This window comes from Arachis ipaensis, chromosome B5 (assembly GCF_059453495.1).
Source record: "Arachis ipaensis isolate K30076 ecotype BB chromosome B5, ASM5945349v1, whole genome shotgun sequence".
Taxonomy (NCBI): domain Eukaryota; kingdom Viridiplantae; phylum Streptophyta; class Magnoliopsida; order Fabales; family Fabaceae; genus Arachis; species Arachis ipaensis.
The window spans coordinates 19,856,486-19,882,957 of NC_142440.1; the positions used below are offsets into that span (position 1 = coordinate 19,856,486).

Below are 26,472 nucleotides of genomic sequence, written 5' to 3' on the forward strand. Positions count from 1 at the left end.
GCCATAATCTATAATGTAAGGACCGTCGTAGTTTTAAAAAATTATATTCCCGTAATATTATTACGGATAAAAATACTTGTATACACTATCATTATTATCAATAAAGCTCTACATTCAAGCAAAATACTTAACCAAGTCTAACCAAGTTATTATAACAACATTTCAAATTACGCGTCTTCTTCTCCTTCTCCTCCTCCTTTTCTTTCTCCTTCTCCTTCTCCTTCTCCTCCTCCGCCAATGTTGTGTCTTCTTATTTTTCTTTTCCTTTTTCGTTATTGTCATCACCAATAACACCAACATTTTACTAACATCTTTATTAGTTCTGATTTTTTCTGATGTCATCATTAAATAATTTCGATTCATTTTTTAGTTTATTTCGGTTCATTTGTGTGTTGATTGAGATTCACTTGATGCTACTGATAAGTATTGACCAAATTTTTTATTTTTTAAGTAATTTCGGTTCATTTTTTAGTTTAATTGAAGTTTATTTGGATCCAAAAATGAATTCAATGTATTTTTTGTTAATAATTGAATCTTTTTAACTATTTGTTTAAATCTGAACAGTTCATTTGTGTGCTAATTGAAATTCACTTAATGCTAAGAAGAAGAAGAAAGAAGAATACGCTAAGACAAAGAAAGAAAAAAATCAAAAAGAAAAAGAACGCAAACACAAAGACGAAAATAAATAAGAATTTGCATTATTGAAACGCACGTGTGTACATTCTAGTAACTAATGCGATAAAAATGATTTTTCTTGAATTTAAATTAATTTAATTAGACTTAATTATAAAAAATATTTAAATGTGTAGTTGTACTGTATTACTATCGAGTGTCGCGTCAACAGACTTTCAAAATGTTTAGAATTTTTTAAATATGATATTTCTTCAAGTCATAGTAATGGCTACTTTGTTCATTTGCACTAATTTAAAAAAAATGATTACGAAGTTATTCATCAAGATACCTTAATTTGGTTATTAATATATAAGGCAAGTACTTTATTTTTAGAGAAAATGACAAATAGGTTCTTGACTTTTTGTCCCGCGGATATTTTTATCTCTGACCATTAAAAAATACTTTTAAGTCCCTAACATTCACAAAATTTGGACAGATCAGTCCCTCCGTCCAAATGCCTCCGTCAGAGACTGATCCGTCCAAATGCTTCTGTCAGGGACTGATCCGTCCAAATTTTGTGAAGATCAGGGACTTAAAAGTATTTTTCAATGGTCAGAGACGAAAATATCCGCGAGACAAAAGGTCAAGGACCTATTTGTCCTTTTCTCTTGTTTTTATTGTTCTTAATATATCATGTGAAAAAATAAGAATGAATGAAAGATGCTTAATACATATCAAACATAATTCATTTTTTTTAAATCTTGATCAAACAAAAATTCACCACTTGAAAGATAATCTTTGTTATCTCGAAGAAATTCACTTTTTATCTCTTTTGGTCCGAAATTTTCTAAATCTAAAGCTATGCTTCTTTTTTTTTTAACTTAAAAATATTTCTTTTTAAGACTAGACTTGATATATAAAGCTGTTAATTTGTTCCCAAAGTGAATGAATGGGCATTTTTTTTGTTCTTGGGCTAAGCCCAGAAAACCCTAACCGAACCCGAACCCCAACTCACCCGACCCAAAACCCGATTCCCATTGTCTCTGTGCTTCCATGGCTGCCACAAGCTGACCACGGTGGTTCCCTCTTCCGGCTGATCATCGGTTCTGGATCAAGGTTTGATGCGGCTGAACAAATCCGATAAGGTCTCTCCGCCGCAGAGGATGAAGGATAACTCCTCACTACCGTGCTTCGGCGGCTATCTCCTTCTGCTACACCAGGTAAATACTTCCTCTAAACTCTGATTCCCACTAGTCGGACACTGAATATTCCAATGCTATTAATAATTACTCAAATTTGAAGCTTCTTGGTCTTTCTCCTCATCTTTTATTTAACTGCAACAGCTCCGTTTCTGGGATCTTGCTCCCACTGCTATGTTCGAAGGACCATTCATGTTGTCTAATATTGTCTAATTTGAAGTTCCTTGTTGATCCAGATAGAATCTTGCTATCACTCTTCCTTATCACTCCATTTTCTCTATTGAAGGATTCATCTATACGGTGGTGGCCTCCAAGTAATTTGCTTCTTGTTTCTCTTCATTTTTGCTTCTTTTACTTTCTCTTCCTGTTTTATTGATTTCCTGAATTCTGCTTCTTTGATACTTGCCATAATAATTGTTGCTTTTGGGCTGATTTGTTGTAGTTCCTAACTTTTCATATAGACCAATTTATAAATCCTAAACTGTTTATCCTCTCCTGTATTTCACACCCATCTTCAGCCTTCAATCTTTTAATGATTGTTAGTAGCCACTTTGCAAAATATGTCATATTAGTTGGCGTAAGCAACCATTGAATCTGGGATCCATACTAAACTGCTCTAGTCCATGGACATAGTAATAACGGTGTTTCACTGTCTCTATTGCCTCTTGACAAATGCTGTAAGTAGGATTCTTCACCATTTTCCTTTTAAACAAATTATAATTCATAGCGAAAATCTTATGATAAGCTCCCAAAAAAATATTTTTAATTTTTGAGGTATAAGCATTTTCCATATTGTTCTCCATAATTTCTTCAGAGCTGTACTTGATGTTGCCTGATTTTGTATTTGAATTTTTCCTCTTTTGCTAGATGATACCCAATTTTTACCGTATATTCACTGTTTGCTTTATATGGCCAAATCAGATTATCTTTTTTATTTATTGGGCTTATTGGTATCCTCATAATTTTCTCACCAACCCAATTTAAAAAAATGCTCTAAATTTTTCCCATATCCCATCCCTCTCCTACTGTTAGGAGTTCTTTTACCTTCATATTCCTGTCTCCTATTGGGAGCTCTATTCTCCCCTTTCCTTCAATCCAATTTTCGTCTCCTACATTAATCTCTGATCCGTCACCAATGCTCCATCAATCTTTTCTTTTAAAAAAATCTCTCCCTTCTAAAATGCTATTCCAATACGAAGCCTTTCTGCTCTTTTTGGCTACTGAAAAATTGCCATTAAAAAAATAAAAGTGGTTTTAAAATTTTTACTTATGTTATTTTCAGGTTATTGATTAATCTCCATGCCTACTTAGCTAAATGGGCTAGATTCTGTACTTCAAAATTCTTAAAACCTAATCCTCCATCCTCTTTCGCTGCCCTTATTTTCTCCCAACTCTTCTAGTATATGCCTCTTCTTTTCCCTTGAGTTGCCCACCAGAATTTTGCGATTTTTGCGCTAAGTCTATTGCAAAAGTTCTTGCAAAATTTTACTACGCTCATACCGTATGTCGGAATCGCCTGTATTACTGTCTTGATCAATACCTCTTTCCCTGTCTGATTCAAGAGGTTTTTTTTTAACCCTCAATTTTGTTATCAATTTTCTCCTCTATCCATGCTGAGGCCTGATTTTTTGACCTGTCCCATTTGAATGGTAAGCCAAGGAATTTTCCTGGGTTATCCCAAGTCGAAATCTCCAAAATTTCTTCTATATTTACCCTTGTTTGAATTGAGATAGCGTTGCCAAAGAAAATTTCTAACTTTTGGAGATTTATTTTTTGATCCGAAACTTTAGTATAAATGTTTAGAATTTGAATAATCTTATATACTTTCTCTTTTTTGGCCTCAGCAAAAACAATACAATTATCTGCAAAAAGTAAATGAGTTAATGAGAGAGCATTAAGAGTTAATTTAATATCGGTAATTAAATTTTTATTCTGAGCCTCATTCATAAAAATAGTAAAAACTTCTACAGCAATAATAAATAAATAGGGAAATAAAGGATTTTTTTCTCTTAATTCTCTTTGTGAAATTATCTTTCTTGATAAATTTTTATTGATTTTAATCCTATAATTTGCACTTTTCACACAACTTCAACTTATTAACAGCTTAACCCATTTCTCATTAAAATCAAAGACTTTGAGCACCTCTTCCAAAAAAAACCCATTCAAGTCTATTATTATATCTTCCATAACGCATTTAATGAATGACCATTATGTTGCAATTGGTTCAATTTTAACAGCATTTCCAGGCTCAATAAAAACAACGATAATAAAAAATCATATATTGGGCTAATGGGCCATTGAATTCATGGTTTGTAAACAGCAAAAAATCTTAACTGGACATCACATCGTGACAAAAATAGAAAAACCTTTGACATCAAATGTTTAGTGTGGGATCTTAATATTTCTTTCCTCTTTATTGATTGGCCTATATGAAAACATGTGTCTTTGTAGGCATCCCTGATTGGTCCTAATCAGCCATGAACACGGAACCCATTTTCTGGTGATGTGGTCCTTTTGATCATTGTCCATCACGCTTGATTTCGATTTTCTGAGTGTTTCTTTTCCCCTATAAATCATATCAATTTTAATAAAAATAGTTTTATTGGCGCTACTTGATTGCAATAATTATAATTTCTTCAATATGTGAGATTTGATTCCTTCCCTTCAGTCATACCAAGCCAGAGAAAATTGAGATTTTACATAAAATCGAAAAAGTAAAATAAAAACGTAAAACGTAAAATTTTAATAAGATTTAAATCGTAAAATCGTTAGACTTAGTACAAATTTCGTAAAATCGATAGATTTATTTAAAATTATATTATCAAAAGATTTTAAGAGTTAAATCGAGATTTTAGCTACTATAATTCATACTTAAATAATAGACACTGACAACTTCCATCCCCCAAAAAAAAAACTTCAAATTTCTTTAGGATAAATTAAGCTAATGGAACTAACAAGATTTGGTTACAATCATTATGTTGTTGAAAGGGTTTTAGTTATGCATTTTTTGAAGTAAAAATAAAAATAAGGTGTGAATTATAGTCGAAAGATTGGTCCAGCCAACATTATTAGTTATTTAATTAGCGGGTGACAATAATGGAGGAGGGGCTTTGCTATTTGACCACATCAACAAGACGACGATCTTGTGAGCTGCATAGATTCAAGATCAATGTTCTCATTCTTCCATTACCAACACTAAGTTGTCCCTTAATACAGGGCTTTGCCTAATTCTCATGATTCAAGAATTTATACAAATAAGTTGTAAGACTAAGGATTATTAAGAACAACGTTAATGTAATATTTATATCCAATCAATTTTTTTTTATAAAAAAACTTAATATCTTTATCATCCACAAGGCCACAAAGTGAATACTCAAGTACTTCTTGAAACAAAATTTTGGGCCAGACAGAAGATAATTGTCAAGATACTTTTGATATGAATCCATTGAAGATAAGTTTGTCTAACCTCATTTCTCTGATTTGGGTGATATTGTCAAATTTAAAGCCGTTTTTCAAGGTCTCGTTCCAAATAATTAAGGTCAAACTCATCAGACGTAACTCTTTAAACTTTTGAAGGTTGTATCTCACTTTCTTCATGATTTATTAAAGTAGAAGAACTATCTACAAGTGTTGATATTATAAAAGTTATATGTTCTCCTTCTTGAATATTAGCTTTCCTCTTAAAAAATTGTATCAATTCTTTAGTTTTTCACGATTATTTTATATAAAAATTTGAATATATATCCTGTAAAATATGTAAAAAAGAAGTTAGAAGAACAAATATTAAAATTTATAATATTTATTGAATTTTTTATCAATTTATACAAATACAATAATATCAATACTTATTGAATATTCTAATATTTTTTATCATATAAAAAATTAAATTAAATAAACAGTAAAATATAAAATAATATCAAATTACATAAATAAAAAATACCTAATTTTTTATATTTGAACTCAAAAGTAGAGGGAGTATTACTTATTGAATAGCGATGAAGATTGAACTTTGGTATTTTAAGTCATAATAAAGTATTTGAGCCAACTGAACTATTTTTTATTTTTTGAAGAAGTACTACTAATTTTTTTAACAAAAGTTTGGCCCCCCTTGTCTCAACTAAGCTCCGCCACTGAAGTACAGATAATTTCATATGAAATTAATAGTTGAGAGTCGTTAGATGATAATTTAGCCAAACTTGTTAAATTATTTAACGACTCTCAATTATCAACTTCATATGAAGTTAACTGCACCTGAGTTTTCACCGTATACAGGAGTTTATGTTAGGTTAACAAATAATTTGGCATTATTCTTTCCAAACACAAAATTACAAAGCCAATCTCTCTCCTAAGTCACTTAGCTTCCTTCAAAAATTGACCAAACAGCTTATGCTTCAGCTTGAAAAGCCACAATCTAAGAAAAAAAAAAAAAAAACACAATATCTGATTCATGATCTTTTGTGATATGGGGATGGGACCAATATAGAGTGCCTTGTCCACAATGGGGTTCCTAGTTCCTACTTCTTCATTCCTATATTTCAAAGACACGTTGTAGTTGGGCTTGTGAGCTACTGTGAATGAATGTGGTTGGTGAATGGTGAGGGTTGTGCTGTTTGTAGGAGGAAAGTGAGAATTAAGAGGTAGATATCACATTACCTAGGCTTCAATTCAATCCTCAAAGAGTAACCAAAATAATAAGTGTGTACGAATATATATTTATATATCTATGTGTCACATGTTCATCAACTAATAGTCTAATAAGGTTGATGGGCCGAAACGAAATTAATGGAGTAAGATGAAAATCATGTGGGGCTTCAAGTACGGTGTCTTAAAAGCATCTAAGCTTGGTTAGGGTGTAACATCAACTAGAATAGTACCTTGTATGCTAAACAAGGAAAGAAGATTATAGCAGTGTGCTTAAAGTTATCATTGTGCCTGCCTTAGCTTGTGGATACCATTGTTAATTGTCAATTAAGCCATGTGATTGTGATCCTCATCATCATCTATATTTCCCTTATTAATTGGATTCATTGCCAGCTTTACTACTCAATCATACTCCATTTCAATTAATCAAAAAGTCAACAGCGTCAACCAGCTTAATATGCTAGCAAAATATTGAGTATTTTTACGGTGTCCACGAATTCGGGTAACTCGATTATTCGTTTGAATTCGAACTGAATTAATTAAATTAGTTCTAGAATTAATGAATAATTCGGTATAATTGAATCTAACTCGATGATATCCGATCATAATTGATTCGGATATTAATTTTAAAAAACCAGAATCTGAACCAATCCAAAAATCCAATTACTCGTTTATTAAATAAAAAATATAAATTCTAATAATATATATATATATATATTATATATATATATATATATATATATAACTTTTACGCGAATTAACTTAACTCTATTATTGTTGATTCTCGAGTATTTTTTTGTTGTTAAAATATTATTAACTTGTGAATCGGATTACTTTTTTATTAAATAAAAAATATAAATTCTAATTATATATATATAACTTTTATTCTAATTAACCTAACTCTATTATAATTGTGAATTTATGAGTATTTTTTTATTGTTAAAATATTATTGACTTGTTAATTGATATTACATATTTACTATATTTACATTATTTTTTTTTAAAAAAAAAATCTCATTTTTAAATTTTTTTTAATTTCTATTTCATCATGTATTCAATTATCCTAACTGAACCAATTCACTATTAATCGATTTAGTTTGGTTTAAATAAAAAAAAATATAAAACCAAATTAATCCGAACCAATTACAATTTAATTGGTTCGCTTTTTATTTTATTCCAAATCCAAACCAATCCAATTCGTGAACACCCTACCCTATACGAGGTTCTAAAAATCGAATTGATTATCGAGTTTGTAAAGTTAAAAATTTAAATGTTTAATCGAGATCGTAATTTAATCGAATATAATAAAATAATATATTTATATGTAAATTATATAATTTTTTTCATAAAAATTTGATTATTTATTTATTATTTTAAATTAGTTAATTACTAAAATTTACTAAACTGGTTTGACTGATTAACCAATATTTTTATTATTTTTTTATTCTTAATTAATTTACTATCAAATAATTTTTGCCTTAAACCAAATCAGTCTAGTAGTTAATTATGAGTTGAAACTTATTTTGCCCTTTGAAATTTTTACCTGACCTCAATTTCGACCCCAAAATTTTAGTTAATACTCCCAAATATTGGATCGTGCCTCACGTTTGTCCCTATAGTTATTTCCGTTAACGGAGATATGATGTGACACGTTAAGTTGACACGTAGGAAACCTTAAAACGACGTTGTTTTATGTCTCCTCCCAATTTTCACTCAATGTGACGTTGTTTAAAGGCTTCGTTGGGTAAAAAGGTTGCATCAACCTATAGATAAAGACATAGATGTAACTTGACCCTTCTTTTTTCTTTTTTTTTTCTTCTATTCTTCTTTCCCACGTTTTTGTTCTTCTCACATGCTTGATTGTGAAAAAGGAGAATTGGAATAACATTCGTTGTGTATTAGATTGTTAGGTGAGGTTGTTGAACAAGTAGCATTGCCGCAAAAAGAAACGGCAAAGATCAGATTAGGAAGTGAATGTTTTTTTTTTTTTTTTTTTTTTTTTTTTTTTTTTTTTTTTTACAAATTTGTTGATACTCTGTTTTTGACTTTGTTTTGGTTTTTGTATAGTACTGTTTTGTCGAAACAAGCTGTTGTTTATATCTAGGACATTAAAAGTTGTTGCATGTGAATAATGTTAGGATCTGTTTTTTATTTTCGTTGCTGAAAAAAAGAAGGTTATTTGTATCTTTTGTTGTCTTTGAATAAATGATATGATCTGTGTATTATTGCTTGTATTTAAAAAATTTGTTGTTTAAAAATCAATGATGCTCTATTTTATTGTTTGGAGTTTAAACTGAGTTAAGCATGTTTTGTTTTTTGTACTCATTATTGAAATTTTTGTTATTTTGCAATGTAGATGGATGATGATATAACAATTGTTATCCACCATGAAAGAAGTTTTGAGACGAAAGAAGATGGAGAAGTGGTGTATATCAGAGACCAAATTGAACAGTTGTTTGGGCTAGAGGAAGATACAATGGACATGTTCTCAATAAGAAATTACTACAAGATTCTCAATTTGAAGGAGTGCTGGTGGCTAACTTCTGGGAGGTCTTTGAAGACTGGATTGAAAGCACTCTCACATGACAAGGAATTGTTGGAGATGTGCTTTCACACAAAGAATAATGAAGGTGTAGTGCATGTGTACCTTGAGCATGGAATTTCTGAACTTGAAGGTGATGAGGTTCCACAACTGATCCCAATGACCCCAATCCAAAAATTCCTATATCTGACACCACCTCAAATCCATCTTCATGTATCCCAAACACACCTCTTGGACAAAATACTTTCACATCCCCTGAACCAAATTCTGCACCTCCAGCTCCGCCCAACTTTGAGTAAGGTTGGACGTATTCCACAACCACACCAATCAGAAATCTTTCCTAATCTCTCACGAGTAAGGTTTCTCACGAAAACTCCATGAGAACGTAATCGTGCAGAATTTCCTGCAGGCTTCCTGAACTCATAATTTGCAAAGTCTCGAATATTTGGAAAAAGTGGGTTGCAAATTAGGGTTTTAATATCTATATAGTGATTAAATTGAGTGGATTCAATTTTTGTCATATCATTCACTCATCATACATTCATTCACTCATCATACATTCATTTTAGCGAGCTGGATGTCACGTAGATATACACCGTATTAATTTAACGTGCCACATCAGATATCCATTAATGGAGATAACTATAAAGACAAACATGAGACACGATCTAATATTTAAGAGTGTTAATTGGGTAACTAAAAATTCAGGAATCAAAATTGAAATTAAATACAAATTTTAAGGGCCAAAATAAATTTCAATTTAGTCAATTATCGATTAACCGAATCAAAACTATTCTATTCAATTCTCTGAATTAGGATATTTGATATGTTGTCAGAAGTTGAAAATCATATATTAATAACGGATAAATAAATTATATATATATATATATATATATATATTCTCTACCAATTCTAATCAAAATCCGGTAATGGAAAGTTTAGCATCCCAACCGGCCAAGTAAGAAGTAACTATTTGTTTTTGTGATTTGCTACTGATAATGAATGATTAAAAAGGTGGGACACACACTACTTGCTAACCAAAACATGTTTGACTATGATGCATGCGTGCCCAATTCTTATTGCAACTGTAGCCCACAAGTCCAGAATTTAGCGGTAATCATGCGCAACAAGAAATGTACCTCCTCCTATCCTACAACAATGTACAAGTCATAAGTATTTTCTGCAATGCTTATTTTAAGACTTATATTAGCATATATCATTTTGTTTAATTCATTGTACTTTACAAAAGACAAACCATCTACCTCTTCTTTTGGCTTTAGCATCTCACCTGTCCCAATTATTTGTAATTATAAACGTGCCATTCTACTTGCATGCCAACCATTATATTGCCAAAGAAATAAAATAAATAATGATGAGAAGTTCAATACAGGGACAAAATTGATATTTGATCATTATAATGGTATTGTCCAGTCCTCCTTTCTTCTATACCCATAAGGCCATAACCCATATTTCCATTCCATCCCCACTATGATGAAATTGTCGGTTTTGTCAAAAAGTCAAAAAAGGAAGAAGCAGATGAAACCAACCAATACTTATTTGGATGTTGAATAGAGTAACTTTACTATTTGTAACCGAATATGCATTTTAACATTTAAGTGTAACCATTTATTTTCCTAACAAATATGTAATGAAATTATATATATCCAAATGTAAAATAGTATTTTTGCAGATGAACAACGTGTTTAACAAAAGTGGGAAAGGGAATTGCTAAATGGCAAGTAAGGTTGGTAGTTCACTAGTTCTCTTTCAAGCTAACGATGGATGAAATTGAAACCACAAAAACCAGAAGAAGACGACCGTTGTCACAATATTGCTGTTAATTATTAAGTGTGACAAAAGTAAACAAGGTAATTAAGACATAATCATAGCTATGGATCCCGTTAATGACGGTTTAAATGGAGACAAAGCATTGCATTTGCACGCATTCCCTTCCTTCAATGTTACTATAACAGTACATGTAATTATTATTATGGCAATAAACAAGAGAATTAGCATAAAAAAACACAACAACTACTCATCAAATTCTTCTTTTTTTTTTTTTTTAATATAAATCTGTCGTGGGTCTTTGTCTGTGTTTCCTTTTACAGCTCGTGCGTCACACGGTGTCACAGCCGACACACGCAAGAATATATTGCCAAATAACCTGTTTCACGAACAGTAGTGGGAGAGGAAGAAAGAGAACATTTTTATTTTCAATTTTGTGTGTAAGCTCACAGAAAATGAAAATGGGGTAGTAAATTGGAAGGTTTTCGGCTGCTCAAGGGAATCCCATTTCCAGATTCCATAATTCTGGGCTGTCTTTGATCCTAACAACTTCAAAGCTTGATGCTTTTCATGGTTTTCTTCATACCCATTTGATCACTTTAATGATAATTATTTGTGCACCCAGAAGTCGTTGTTGATAACTGTTAAACACCAAGTTCCAAGTTCCTCATTCACTTGGTGAGTACTTGATCTCAGCTTCTTCCCCTTTATTTTGGCCTCATGATCACTGCCTTTATTTTTTTTTCTTTCACCTTTTTGATATGTCATAGCCTTTTTCTCAGTATACTTCTCTATGCTGCTTTTAACATTTCATGGTCAATAATCATTCTGCATCACTGCTTCCGTTAAGTTAGTAATTCTTCGCATGCAGAAGCTAAGATTTACTTCTTGTCCATGGATACTATATAATGGAGCCCGGTTGTTGCATTTGAAGTTGTTCATCTGATAAAATGCATCATCATGAAGCATGGAACCTTCTGCTGCATATTTGATATTTCGTACTGTAATCTTGTTCAGTAGTTGCCTGACATAACTTTTTTCTTTTTTTCTAGATTGATCTGGTTCATTTCCTTCTGACTGCTGCCTCATTGTATCAAATTGTGGGAACAGCTGAAAAAACCATTTAGCTACGCTGATAAATTGGAGCTGTTTCCAATTGGAAGGTAATACCATATCAATGTTGAAAATTTTAGCTTTATTTCTTATTGATTAGGCCAATTTATACTATGATAACATATTTGCATTTATTTAATGGTAGGTACAATAAATAAAGAAACTGGTCTAAAATGTCTTGGAGTAGAGCAATACTCAATACCAGGCTTTTGCAAAAGTAAAACCAACTGTACTGGTGTTCATCAGCATAGCTATGGCAACCTTGACACATTCCGAGTCCAGGCGCTTATATTCTTGGTTGTGGGATAGCCACATTAGCCCAAAGAATTCAAAATGGCTTCAGGAAAACCTCACAGGTGTGGTCAATTCCTCTATATCTTGAAGGTTCAATACTGTTTTAGACTTTTAGTGGAATTTGAATAGATAGATTACAGACTTTGAGTAGTTATGTTATCTGGTGTGCATTTTTGCATTGAATTTGCTGGCAAACCACCATACTAAACTAATAGAAACACTGCTGCATGTTTAGATGAAGCTAAACTATCCACAATAAGCCAAATTTCATTGTAACCAATTTCATCAAAAACACATTGGTTAGGAGTAACAAGATACTAATAAGAAGGACTAAGAATCAGAACATCATGCTAATGTCCATGGTGTTAGGACTTGTGGGAATATTCTAGACTTAAGCTTCTCCGGAGGAAAGTAGTTCTAACATTGCTATGGCAAACATATACATCACGGATTTTCAGTTCATCTGTTACTCTGTTAGCTTACAAATGGCTTATGTTTTGGGGACTTTTGAAACAAACCAGGGTCCTGAAGTTTTCTGGAGTCTTCTTCACTAAGAATGTTTATGGCGTATGATTTCTACATCTTTCTTATTTGGTATATTTGAAAAGATTAAATATATGCAAACCCTGTAGTTGACGATATTGAGAAGTAGTGCTCTGTGATGTTATGGCCTTGTATAAGATTTTCTATAAAATCCTTCCAAAAGATTGCGTATGTCTCACAAACTTAGCATTACAAAATTTCACTCCAAGAATGACTAATCCTTTCCAATTTGATATACTTTTAATGCTGAGATTGACATTTCTTTTTCATTCTGTCATAATGTCTATTAGAAATACTCAGTTCTCTTAAAAGAAGTGTGAACCATGATTAATTCATTACAATAAGATGATGGACTGGAGTGGGTATTTAAACTTAGAATTGCTAGGATCCATTAATTGTAATTTGTGAATATGGTCCTTAACATGTTATATTCTGTGTTATTTTTCATGCAGACATGGATGCAAAAGTCAAAGCAATTATCAAGCTACTTGAGGTGGATGCAGATACATTTGCAAGGCGGGCAGAAATGTACTATAAGAAGCGCCCAGAAATCATGAAATTAGTTGAGGAGTTCTACCGAGCATACCGTGCATTAGCAGAGAGATATGATCATGCAACGGTGGAGCTACGCCACGCCCACAAAACCATGGCAGAAGCATTTCCTGATGAAGCAAATTACATGTTAACTGATGATCCTGCAGGCCCTGATGCTGAACTGCAGAATTCAGGGGTGCCTCGTCCAATTTGTGCATCCTTGGAGCCTGATGATTTGCAGAAAGAAGCACATGGACTTTCTTCAATCCCTGAAGCTCAAATCTTAAGGAATGCCCTGGCCAAAATACTGTCTGATAAGAATGCTGTCTCCCTTCAGTACCAGAAGAGTTTGGAGAAGTTATCTCAAATGGAAAGAGATCTTAGCAAGGCACAAAAGGATGCTGGAGACCTTGACGAGCGAGCAAGTAAAGCTGAAATTGAAATAAAAGTATTGAAGGAAGCGCTAGCAGAGCTAGAAGCTGACAAGGATGCAGGACTAGTTCAGTACAACCAGTGTCTACAAAGTATAGCTAACCTGGAGGCTATGTTATCTCTGGCCAAGTTGCAAGCGGAGAGACTTGATGAGAGAGCTGTTAAGGCAGAAAGCAATGCTGAAAATCTCAAGCATGAACTTAGCAGAGTGGAAGCTGAGAAGGATGCTGGTCTTCTTCAATATAAGCAGTGTCTTGAAAAGATATCAGATTTGGAGGCAAAGATTACCCTTGCTGAGGAGAATTCCAGGACGATAAACGGGCAACTTGAAAAGGCAGAACATGAAGTTAAAGAACTGAGGAAAAGTCTTGCTGAACTGAAAGAAGAGAAAGAATCTCTAGCCACCCTTTACCAGCAATGCTTGGAGAAAATATCTAAACTGGAGAGGGGAATGTTGCATGCCCAAAAAAATTCTGAACGACTAAATATAGAGATCTTGGAAGGGTCTGAAAAGCTTAAGAGTGCTGAAAAGCATTGTGATCTGTTGGAGAAATCAAACCAATTGCTTCAGTTAGAGGCTGAAGATCTAGTTCAGAAGATAGCTGCAAAAGATCAAGAGCTATTAGACAAGCATGCTGAGATAGAGAGGCTGCAGACTCTGATGCATGAAGAGCATTCTAACTTCCTTCAAATTGAATCCATTCTACAGATTCTGCAGAAGTTATACTCTCAATCACAACAGGAGCAGAGGAATCTTGCTTTGGAGCTTAAATATGGGCTTCAGCTGTTGAAGGACTTAGAGGTTTCCAAACAAGATTATAAGGAAGAAATGGAAGGCATTGCAGAAGTAAACAGAACTCTGCATGGACTTAACTTCTCTTCCTCGATGTCAATAAAAAAACAACAAACGGAAATCTCTAAATTGAAGGCAATCAATGAGAAACTTGAAAAAGAGTTTGCTATCAATCCTGAGGAAACCAATGGCCTACAGCAGGAAGCTCATCAAATAAAGGAAGATGTTCTGGACCTTAATAGTAGATATCAGGCATTGCTGGAACAACTACAGACTTTAGGTTTGAATCCTGTATGTTTTGCAGAATCAGTGAAGGATTTACAAGGAGAGAACTCGAAGCTCAAGGAGCTCTGCCAAATGGAACGCAATGAAAAGGAAGCTCTTCGTGAAAAGTCAAAGGATATGGATGAACTTTTGATAGAAAATGCCTTTATGGAATTTTCCATGTATACATTGTATAATGAGTTAGATGGATTAAGAGCAACAGCAAAGAAATTTCAAGAGTCCAGTGAAGTTCTACAGGAAGAGAAGTCCATTCTTGTTGCTGAGAAATCAACTTTGCTTTCACAGTTGCAAATTATCCAGGAAAGTATGAAGAAGCAACTGGAGATGAATACCTTGTTGGAGAAGTCTCTTTCAGACGTAAAGATTGAACTTGAAGGTACAAAGGCTAAATCAAGTCACTTGGAAGGATTGTGCAAGTTGCTAACTGATGAAAAGAACAATCTTCTAACTGAAAGAAGGGTTCTAATATCTCAGTTGGAGAGTGTTGAAGCAGGACTAGGTAACCTGGAAAAGAGGTTCACAGATTTGGAAGAGAAGTATTCTGATGTGGAGAAGGACAAAGAAAATGCTGACAGTCAAATAGAAGAACTCCGTGCTTCAATTTTGGTGCAAAACGAAACACACACTATTCAGAAACAATCAAGTGATGCTCGCCTAGCAAAATTGGAGAATCTTGTTCATGTACTACAGAAAGAGCAGCGGTCGGGGAAGATAGAATTCGAAGAAGAACTTGACAAAGCTGTTAATGCTCAGATCGAGATGTTCATCTTGCAAAGTTCTATAGAAGATTTGGAGCAGAACAACTTGGCCTTATTAATTGAATGTGAAAAGCATGTTGAGGCATCTAAATTTTCTGATAAAGTCATCTCAGAGTTGGAGAGTGAAAATCTCATGCAACTGATGGAGGTAGAGTTCTTGTTACATGAAATTAGAAAGTTCAAAATGTGTATTCATCAAGTTTGTGGGGCTCTTCAGATTGATCTAGATTTTGAGCATGATAAAGGTAACAAGCAAGGGGAAATACCAATATTGCATATTTTGGGCAGCATTGAGGGCTTGAAAAGTTCTGTTGTGAGAAGCCAAGAGGAGAAGCAGCAGCTGCTTGTTGAGAATTCTGTCCTCAAATCTTCACTTTGTCAACATCAGTCTGAGGGAGAAAAATTGGAGTCAGACAAAAAGACACTGAATCAAGAGCTTGAGAACATGAGAGAACAGAATACTATGCTGCAGACAGACAAGGTTGAACTTCAGGAGATGAACAAGCAACTAAGTTCTGAAGTAGCCAATGTAGAAGAAAAAGAGAATACATTGAAGACAAAATTGGCAGTTCTGCATGTGGAGTTGGTAGATTCACAGAGAGCAAATCAAGTGCTTCGGGAAGAAAATAGTAAGTTGGTTGAAGAGAAAAGGTCATTGCTTAAGAGTGTTTTGGACCTTAAAGATACAATTTCTGCTGCTGAAGATGAGAATAATGTAATTCTTCACGAGATACTAGCTCTAAGCAACCTGAATTTGGTCTATGAGAGGTCTGTCTCTGAGAAAGTCACCGAAAAGAAAGAACTTTATGAATGCCTCGGCAATGTTAGCAGTATGAATTGTGATCTTAAGCAGGAGCTTGACAAGTTGAGGAAAAGGTTCGAGTTGACAGAAGCAGAGAATGTTTATCTAAATAAGTCAATTGAGAGAATGGACAAAGAGTTGCATGAAGCCAAAGACACAAGTTTCCATTTAAGTCATCAAATTGAAAACTCAGAAAATCTGGTTAAGAAGAAAGAAGCCGAACTGTTAGCAATGGAGAAAAGGCTAAAGGCATCAGAGACATTGAACACCGAGTTCTGCAGAGCTATTGAGGAGCTGAAGATGGAACAAGAAGAATCAAGAATGATCAAAGAAGATATGGACAGAAAGATTGTTGAACTTTCAAAAAATTGCATGAATCACAAAAAAGAAATTGAACGCCTTAATGAAACAAATAAAAGCTTTCAGTCTGAGATGAGATTACTACATCAGGAAGTTGAACAGCACAGGGTGAAGGAAGACATACTGAATTCAAAGTTGCTGGATAAAACAAATGAAGTTGAACAATGGGAGGCTGAGGCTACGGCATGCTTTTCTGATCTTCAGATTTCATCCATTTGTGAAGCACTGTTGAAAAGTAAGCTCAATGAGATGGCTGGAGTTTGCAAGAGACTTGGTGATGAAAGTGCCGCAAAAAGCTCGGTCATCGAACAGATGTTAGAAAGAATTGGATTGCTAGAGAATAAAGTTGGAGGACTCCAGAGACAGTTATCTGCATATATTCCAGCTATAAGCTCTTTAAAAGATGATTTTGCATCTCTGGAACACATTTCCCTTCTCTGGACCAATAAAGCTTATGCTGTAGGCAATAGAGAAGAACAGAAGGTAGTATTCTGTTTTGACCTTTTTACTAGCTATTGTGTACTTCTATAAATTACTTCCTTTTTGTCATGTCAAAAGAGTTTGTATATAAAATTATGCTTTCCACTAATCCAGTCCTATCATTAACGTTTTGTCCAGGATGTAGATATAGTAGTTGAGACTTGTCTCCAAGAAGATACCAATGAAATTTTAAGAGATCAAAAAAGTGAATTGATACCAGTTGGGGTTTCAGATTTGCTTAGCATGCAGAGGAGGATTAGAGCGGTTGAAAAGGCAATGATGGAAGAAATTGTAAGACGTGTCAAGAAGGAAAATTTAACTGAAAATGTTGAAGCAAGAGCTCCAATACAAGCGGCTGAATATGCAAATATGGAAGTTGCTTCATACCAAGGAAATGGCTACAGAAGAGTGGTGATGGATCATACACATAAGCGCAAGGGCAATCGTGACCTTAGCACATGGAGAACAAAGTTTGAAAATGGATCACTGATGAAAGACATTCCACTTGATCACAACTCAGATGATCTAGACTCCAAGTACTGCAAGATGGAGCTTTGTGGAACCAATGATCAGATGCTTGAGTTACTCGAAACTGCTCAACTGGACTGCTATGGTGATTCAATGGTTAGTGAAGCGAATAGACGGAGTTCTGCTCCAACAGATGAAATTGTGACATGCCATCAGTCAGAAAATTCTGAAAGGTGTGAAAACTCATCAGAATTGGAGGTTGAAAAGGAATTGAATATTGACAATCTCATGCAACTGAAAACTAGAAGAGAGACAACTCAGGATGGTGAGAGAAAGATCTTGGAGAGGCTGGCCTCAGATGCTCAGAAGTTGGCCATTCTCCGAATGAGTGTGCAAGATTTGAAGAAGAAACCAGTGGCAAAGAAGAGGAGCAAGAAGCTAAATGAAGTTGAATATGAAACAGTTAAAAGCCACATAGAAGAAGTTGAGGAAGCTGTCATGCAACAAGTAAACATGAATGACCAACTGACAAAGGCTATTGAAGAGGGCACCTCAATGATAGAAAGAGATACATCGGCGGAGCTGGAAAACGCCGGACAAGTCCAAAGAAAGCGAGTAACGGAGCAGGCTTGCAGAAGTTCTGAACAAATAGGAAGGTTGCAGTTTGAGGTTCAGAACATACAATATCTTCTGCTGAAAATGGCTGATGAGAACAACCAAAAAGCGAGAACAAGAATCGGTCGGCCAACAGTAGTCTTGCTGAGGGACTTCATTCACACTGGGAAGAAAAACAGCAGAAGGCGCAGAAAAGTGTGTCTTTGTGGTAGGCCTTCAAGTAATGAGGACTAATAAAACTAGCATATTCATTCTTAACTTAGCTACTCAAATGAGAGCTTCATCATAAGAAATGAGAGTGTCATTTGATCATAACAACTTCTTTCATGTCTCTATGTTTTTAGCTTTCAAAAGAATAGTACTGAGCGTCATGTATATAGTTAAAGAATTGCCTTGTAATGTAACACACTTGGTTTCATTCTTTTCTAAAGGTGTGCTGAGATTTTTCATTTTTTCTTTATCCCCATTTTTTGTTGGGTTGCAGTGACTTATCCTATGCTATATTTTATGATATGAATCTCAAGCAACCGGATTAAAGTCAGAAAAAGTATTGTATTATAATTATTAGATATGAATGACAAAGTTCTATAATCCACATTTTATTCAATTAGCACATAATAAAAATTCATATAATATTACAATGAGAACTCTTCATTAAATTTCATGTCAGCACTTGCATCAGAACCTCCTGCCAAAAACTCTTTTTCATAATCTTCAATATCAGATGCCCAAAATCCATGCAAACAAAATATTGATCAATCTCCACTCTTATTAATGAAAATTATATAATTAACATGTTGTGATACGCAAATCATTAAACCAAATATTACCATTTCTGCATTTGCATCTGCATCCAAACCTTCCTCAAAAGGGTTCCCATTTATGCCATGAGAAGTTTCACAACTCGCATTGGTCTGCTGAATATCCTTTGCCAATGGACAAGATATTTTATTGTGCCCTTCCATGCAACAAATACCACATCGTTGTGGTTTTCGTTTTACCTTTTCACCTGGACAACACTTAGATCTACAATTTTGTGGATTCTTAAGAAAAATACCATCCGAACTATCAGCTTCAGCACCAACTTGCTTTTTTTGTTCATCTTCAATCTTGAAATCTTCGATTAGGCTCATAACAGTGTCTCGAATAAGGTGGAATCTCTCTTGCCTTCGACTAGCGACATAGGACAGTTGCCAACACCAATCCATCAAGCATCCATATTGGCTCAATATTATAGACTCCCAAGTAACGCCACTTGAATCGAAAGTGCTTGTCTTGGCATTTTTCGACCACCTTGTCAACACAAGAGACTTTGGCAGCTCAAGGATGTTAAAAAACACCAGCACACTACACACAAACTATATGCTCACACGGAATTCCAAAGGAATCCTTCCTTAAGCATGAACAATTGAATTTCGTCATTTTATTATCCACAGACACTTCCTATGAACTATTTAGATTTCCATATTTAGATATTGTATAAATTACAAATGACTCAAATGCCACATCTTGCGCAACCTTCATTCTTGCAGCCCTAACAAGCATTAGTCAAAATATAAAAAGTATCTCTCGTGTATAGACATTTGATGCAGACCTTTCCAAAGGTTCCAATACTGTTGTAAGTACCGGCAGACCAGATATGGAAACATAGTCAGCCTCAATCTCCTTATATCGTAGGTAGGTAAGACATCGCTTAAAATGCTTTATGAAATCAACCAAATTATATTGCGATTTAACATATTTTGCAATAATAGAGTGCAAATCTTCGCATCGAGTTGTCCTAAATCCTGCAAAAAACTTGCCTCGAATATGTGCAGTGGCCCGCGTATGCCTTTTCTCGTACATGTCAATAATTCAATTCTTTTTAGCTACACCAAACTTCTCAACCATTCCAAACCACTTCTGCTCAAACACACTAATCTTATAATCTCCTAGCATACACTTGTCAAACATAGATGTGAATTTTGGGTTTCCAACATTACTTGTGGCATTTTGAATGAGGTGTCAAGCACATAATCTATGATGGGTATTTAGGAATACCACCTCAATTACAAACTTCATTGATGAAGTACCATCTGTAATCACAGACACAGGTGTTTTTCCCTTCATGGCTGCCAATAGTTGTTGTAATAACCACACCTAAACCTCCTTACTCTCATTGATAACTAGAGCACTTCCAAATACCATTGTTTAATTGTGATGATTCACATTGAAAAACACTACTACCGGATACAAGTACTTGTTTTTCTTGTATGTCGCATCAAAGGCAAGCACATCTCCAAATACTTCATAATCTAATTGGCTTCTTCCATCACACCAAAATAGAGCTCGCAATACCCCTTTAGCATCAATTATGTGCTCATAATAGAGGCAAGGATATTCAGCTTTCTGGTTTTTGAGGTATCGCAATGCTGCTCTAGCATCACCTAGGACATGACGCCTTCGCCTAGTGATCTCATTATACATATCCCTTAAGGTATAATTAACATTTTCATAACCACCTACTTGATTAGCTAACATAGCATATATATGGGGTTGCTAATGTCTGCATCCTTCATGTTGTTCATTTTACTAGCATCAGCTTCTGCCATTTTTCTATGTGTAGGAAGGAAACCAACTAACATAGGATCAAGGCAATCATGTTTTTGCGATTCAACAAACAAAGCCACATGCCATCTTCCAGTGTAAGCCGCAAAACGAACTACAAACCTAGCCAGGCAACCACAACGAGTCTCAGATTTTGGCTCCCTTTTTCTGTTTTCCATATTATAATATTTCTCTGGTCTAAATCCCTCACAAGAGCAAACAAATAATTGCTTCACATATTCTCCTTTGCTATTTTTCCAAGTCTTACTTTTTCTAGCACCAAAACTAACAAATTTTGCATAATGGTTATAGAAATCAAATGCTATCTGAAGATTAGAAAAATGAAAATATTCCATCTCATGAGCACCAATGTTCAGAAAATCAACCATGGCAATATTTTCAATATCATCTATTCGATATACTTCATCCATCTGATGTAAAAAATCGTTTCCATCAAACATTGCTTGAAATTCTTGCTCCCCTAAATCCTCAGAATTCACAGCTTACTGCTTGATTTCATCTTGATACATTCCTTAAAATTCCTCTGTATCAACTGACTCTTCTATCATCTCATCAAAGAATACTCTTTCTTCCATTATATCATCCACTTTAAGATCCTACTCAGCAATTTTATTTGTAACCGGAAAAACATAAAACAAATAGTATTCTAATAAATCAAAGTGCAGAGACCACTAAATGAAAATAATAGCACTGTTCTGGTTCTATATTTTTTTAAAATTTTTTAAATTCTAAAATAAAAAAAATAGAAGAAAGCGTTCAAATTGTAGAAGACAATCTCCCTTATGCTATCAAACACCAATATCGATAAAAAACAAAGGAAGAAGAAACATTAATGTCCAAGCAAGAAATATCGACAACTATGTGCAAGAAACAGATTTAAATCTATAAAAAAAATGAACAGAGAACCATTAATGTGGAAGGAAGAAGAAACTATGTGATAAAATACAATATTCATACATTAGAGAAGACTTACTGGTGGGCGCACTTCTCTTGTGCCACCATCTGAACTGCCATTGCTGTCTCTAGTAAAATCTGCGTGCTCCATATGAACCCTAAGAGGTTTCAGGTTTCTGTTGTTTTGTATTTAGAAGACTAATTATTTTATTTAATATTTAAATTAGTCATTAATATAATTTTAAATGACACAACAAAGAAGTAGGAATATAATAGTAAATGATCAATATTGAGTTATTCTTATAATAAAGAAGAGATATAATACTGATGTTGCAATAATAGGCTGGTGTTTTTGCAAAAAAAAAAAAAAATTCAATTGTGTTAGAGAAAGATTTTGAGGTACTAACATAAATGCCACCATAAATGTAGTATTAAATGTTCTTTTGACCTACGACTTATCATAGTAATTAACAAAGTATTTATTATACTTTAATTTTGGACATTTAATACCTTAAGATGTTAGTTGAATGAATATTGTATTATCGAGTATGATTTAAATGGTTGTAAAATTATGATTAATCAATAAGAAATACGTTAATTTTTTGTGAGAGTTTGAATTCTATGATTATAATGAGTGAATTAAATAAAGTCTTTGTTAAAAAAAATTGAATGAATAAAGAAATAATTTTTTTTTAGGTCATTCACAGTTTATTTTTATAATAATATATTAGAGTTTGACTATTAATTAATTAATTAATTAATTAATAGTCAGAATCATTGAAAAATTAGACTTTATTTTTTTTAGTTCTGATTAATAACAATATATTATTTTATATTATCAAATTATTAAGGAGTATTATTAGACACCAATTTTAATTAATAAATTTAATATGATTAATGTATTACTCATTTAATGTTAAGTGTACAATGTCATGTTAACAAGTGAAATAATTCTCTTAATTGAAATGAAATATTATTATATTATGAGTTAATAATCAATATCGTTTTTTGAAAAATATTTTGATTTCCATTTTCGTCATCGAAAGATAAAATTAATCAAATTCATCTCCGAAAGATAACCAACTTGATCGCGTTAGTCCTTCCGTCATCTCCTGCTAGGGGTGACAAACGGGGAAGCCCGCCCCGCCCCGCCCCACCCCGTCCCGCCCAGTGAGGCGGTCCTAAAATCCCACCCCGCCCACTTAATTGCGGGCTGACGGGATAAACCCGTCAAATGTCTTTTTTTTTTACTATTAACTATTAAATAATATATATAATTTCACAATTATTTTAATAAATTTATAATTTCTAAAGGCATAAAAAATTATAATTTTTATATTCACAAACATTAAAATCTTCGTAATTATAAATATTGTCTTCAAACCAAAGTAAACATAATCCAAAACATAATTATAAATATTGTCTCCAAAGCAAAATAAACATATCAAAAACACTCAATTTTCATCTTCATTCTCTTGTAAATTGGGTTAGAAAAAGTTGAATTTTTGCAAAAAAAAATTGCAAAAATACCCCCTTGCCAAAAAATACAAAACTCGGCAAGGAAGTCGGCCCCGCTAAAACTCGCGATTTAAGCTGTGCGGGTTAGGCGGACTTTTGCTATTTGGCGGTCCTATTTTTTCAGTCCGATCTGCCTTTTTTGGCAGGTTACGCAGACCAGTCCGGCGGATTTAGACCCGTTTGCCACCTCTATCTCCTGCGTTGAGGTGGCTAATGGCTAATGCTCGCTGACATTGCCGGTTAACTGTGTTATTCTGCCAGCGTGGCACTTGCTTAGTGTACCCTCTTGTTGTTGATAAGATAAGTTTATTAGATAAATTCAGATAAGTCCGTAAGTCTATAAACCCTAATCCCAAATTCAATGATTGGTTGTGTTGGTATTTTCGTCCCTCTTTCTCTCACTTCCATCTCTCCTCTTCCTCTCACTTTCATCTCCCCTCTTCTTCTCACTTCCATTGCTGCTCTTGGAGCAATTAATTCAAACTATAGCTATATTAAATTTTTTTTTCAGGCCATTGAAACAACTCAAAAGCTTTCTCAAGACTCTACCTCAATATGAATTTTAGTGAATCTCTCATCTGGCAGTTTGTTATGAAAGTTAAAGATAATGTTACTAAAAAATCATTGAGAAGAAAGCTCCAGGACAAAACAGAAAAAAAATTGATCTAATAAAAAATTTAGTGAAGCATATTAATTTGTCTAACAATTTTGAATAATAAAGATATGATAAGAGTAGCCAATTAGTTGTGTATACCTTGAAGCTGATATTGCGAGCAGAGAAATGGTTGGCGAAAACAGTGACAGAAGCAGTTCTGTAAGTACGCAGTTGCTGTCCGTTGGGACCAAGGTCACTGGCCCTATCATGCCATTCTATCACGCCACTTCTTTTCCCGCTCCCTCAAACGTTATGTACGGCTTCGTCACGGGCACAACAACCTTCTCTCTGCACCCAACAACCTCCCAATATCAACCACATTATTCTTTTATTAGTTTATTTTCTTCATACCAAATTAAAAAATAAATGTAGTATGTTTAATGAAATTGCAAACAATGCTGGGACGGTAATGATGGCATTGTTTTCTACCAGCAATGAAGAACTTAACTGATATGTGTATACATGTAGTATCCCGGGCTGATTTGGATCAGTACGTTCATTCTATTGTTGTCTGGGACGGCATTCAATTCACCGCAGCTTGCACCGACCGGAACTGTCCACCGCCGTTGACATCGACGGTGATTACGCGCTGACCTATTGGTCCCGCCCTAGTGTGGTTCCGACCATGATTGGAGGAGGACTTGGTAGAAGAAGAAGACAATGTTCTAAAGGTGCTATAGTGGACTTAAGGAATGATTTGAAATTATTTAATATACTTATCTTATCAGCAACAAGAGGATAATAGCCATTTCAGTGTAAGGACTATCGCAATTAAGTTGATTATTTTTTGGAGACGAATTTGATTAATTTTATCTTTTAAAGATAAAAATGAACATCAAAATATTTTTCAAGAATAATTTTAACTATTAACTCTTATATTATTTACTAATACCAATATTATTATTATTATTATTATTATTATTATTATTATTATTGATAAAATATGTATGCGATTTTTATTATTGTCATTTCATTTTTTTAATCTCACATTCCAATTAGTCAATTATTTAAAACTCCTCTAAATAAATTTAAACTTGGCACAATATTTTTATATTAATTACATTTAAATATATCATAATTATAAAATTAATTTATAATTTTATATTATATTTTTTATATTTTTATTCTATTTTATTTTTTTATTTTTTTTAAAAACAATGAAAACAAAAAAAAATATGAATTTGTACCACTCTAATATAAAAATCTATATTTTTTAAATAAATAAATTTAAATTTCTGAAACAATAAATATGATTTAATTTGTATTATATTTTAGTTTAATAATTATATGAAATAATATATAAATTATCAAATAAATATTTTACTAAATTTTTTAATATAAAATATTTTAAATTTAACATTAATTTATTTATTATTTAATTAATCTTTAAATAATATTAAATATATTATGACAATAAACATGGGTATCGGCATAATATGCATATAAGCATAACGCTAGCTTTTGTAAAATAATTTCATCAATCACAAGTCAAACATGGCGAAAAGCAGTATTGTTATAATTTTATTGTTCCTTTCACTTCCTTCGTTGCTTGGTGGCTACTCCAAGTATACCCTTCTTTCTTGGAACTTTCTTTATGGATAGCATTCTCTTTTGTTCCATTATCATCACTTAATAAATAGGCCAACACTGCTTCCAAAATCTGTAGTCCAAACCAAGAGTAGCTAGTTATGATGGAGAGAGACAGAGAAGAGAGTGTTGATTTAGCGCAAATTAGTCTTCGACCCCTTCAGCTCTCTGATGTTGATGATCTCATGGTGTGGACCACTGATGAAAAAGTAACCAAGTTTTGCACTTGGGAAACTTACAGCAGCAAAGACCAGGGCATTGACTTTATTCAAAATAGAGCATGCGAGTTTCTATGGGGCAGAGCAATATGCCTTAATGACCATGCTATTGGCTTTATCTCTATGACCTCGTCTTCTGCTTCCGATAAATCAAGGGAGAAATCAGTGGAACTTGGATATGTTCTAGGTTCTAAATACTGGTCCAGAGGGATTATGACTTATGTTGTAAAACAAGTGAAGAAGGTTGCATTCAGAGAGTTTCCACACTTAGAGAGGCTTGAAGCTCTAGTTGATGCAGAAAATGTGGGGTCTCAAAGGGTGCTGGAGAAGGCAGGTTTCCAAAAAGAGGGAGTACTAAGAAAATATTTGTGCCGCAAGGGAAAAAGCAGAGACACGATCATTTTCTGTGTTCTATCAACTGATCTTGATCACCAAGTTTGATCTATGCGCTTTTGACTTTTTTTTATTCAGATAACATCATGTTAATTCTCCTCATCTTATAGTAGCCTCATATGTTTTCAACCATAGAATTTTGGGCCTTATCATTTGCACAAGTTGTATGCTACCATATCATAGCTAGAATAAAAAATATCAAGCATTCTGTGGTGGAATTGTTTCCTTGTACATATTCAACTAAGGCGGCTATTGGCATCTTTGTCCATAATTAGCCAACTATAGTCACATCAACTACTAGATTTCTTTCCGAACCAAAATTATCTTATTTATTTAACATCCAT

At 33.6% G+C, this 26,472-nt stretch overlaps 1 protein-coding gene, 1 long non-coding RNA gene and 1 pseudogene across 3 annotated transcripts; 2 read left to right on the forward strand and 1 right to left on the reverse strand.

Annotated features, from left to right (window-relative positions):
* Positions 1-1,568: 1,568 nt before the first annotated feature.
* On the forward strand, positions 1,569-4,375 carry LOC107641744 (uncharacterized). Its single transcript, XR_001620410.3, has 3 exons — positions 1,569-1,832; positions 1,956-2,125; positions 4,263-4,375. It is a non-coding gene; the product is annotated as an uncharacterized LOC107641744 (long non-coding RNA).
* Positions 4,376-11,042: 6,667 nt separating this feature from the next.
* LOC107643232 (protein NETWORKED 1A) lies at positions 11,043-18,716 on the forward strand. The gene is made up of 5 exons (XM_016346823.3): positions 11,043-11,457; positions 11,832-11,942; positions 12,038-12,248; positions 13,182-17,176; positions 17,312-18,716. The coding sequence occupies exons 3-5, from the start codon at positions 12,146-12,148 to the stop codon at positions 18,488-18,490; spliced, it is 5,277 nt and encodes a 1,758-aa protein (XP_016202309.1). The 5' UTR covers positions 11,043-11,457; positions 11,832-11,942; positions 12,038-12,145; the 3' UTR covers positions 18,491-18,716.
* On the reverse strand, positions 17,381-24,602 carry LOC148563535 (protein FAR1-RELATED SEQUENCE 5-like; annotated as a pseudogene). The gene is made up of 2 exons (XR_015883298.1): positions 24,030-24,602; positions 17,381-21,933 (listed from the first exon to the last, which is right to left on the reverse strand). The product of XR_015883298.1 is annotated as a protein FAR1-RELATED SEQUENCE 5-like (transcript).
* Positions 24,603-26,472: the final 1,870 nt, after the last annotated feature.

Coding starts and splice junctions, on each gene's coding strand:
- LOC107643232 (XM_016346823.3), top strand. CDS start 12,146: ATGGCAACCTTGACACATTCCGAGTCCAGGCGCTTATATTCTTGGTTG. Junction 12,249..13,181: donor GCTTCAGGAAAACCTCACAG/GTGTGGTCAATT, acceptor TTTTTCATGCAG/ACATGGATGCAAAAGTCAAA. Junction 17,177..17,311: donor GCAATAGAGAAGAACAGAAG/GTAGTATTCTGT, acceptor CGTTTTGTCCAG/GATGTAGATATAGTAGTTGA.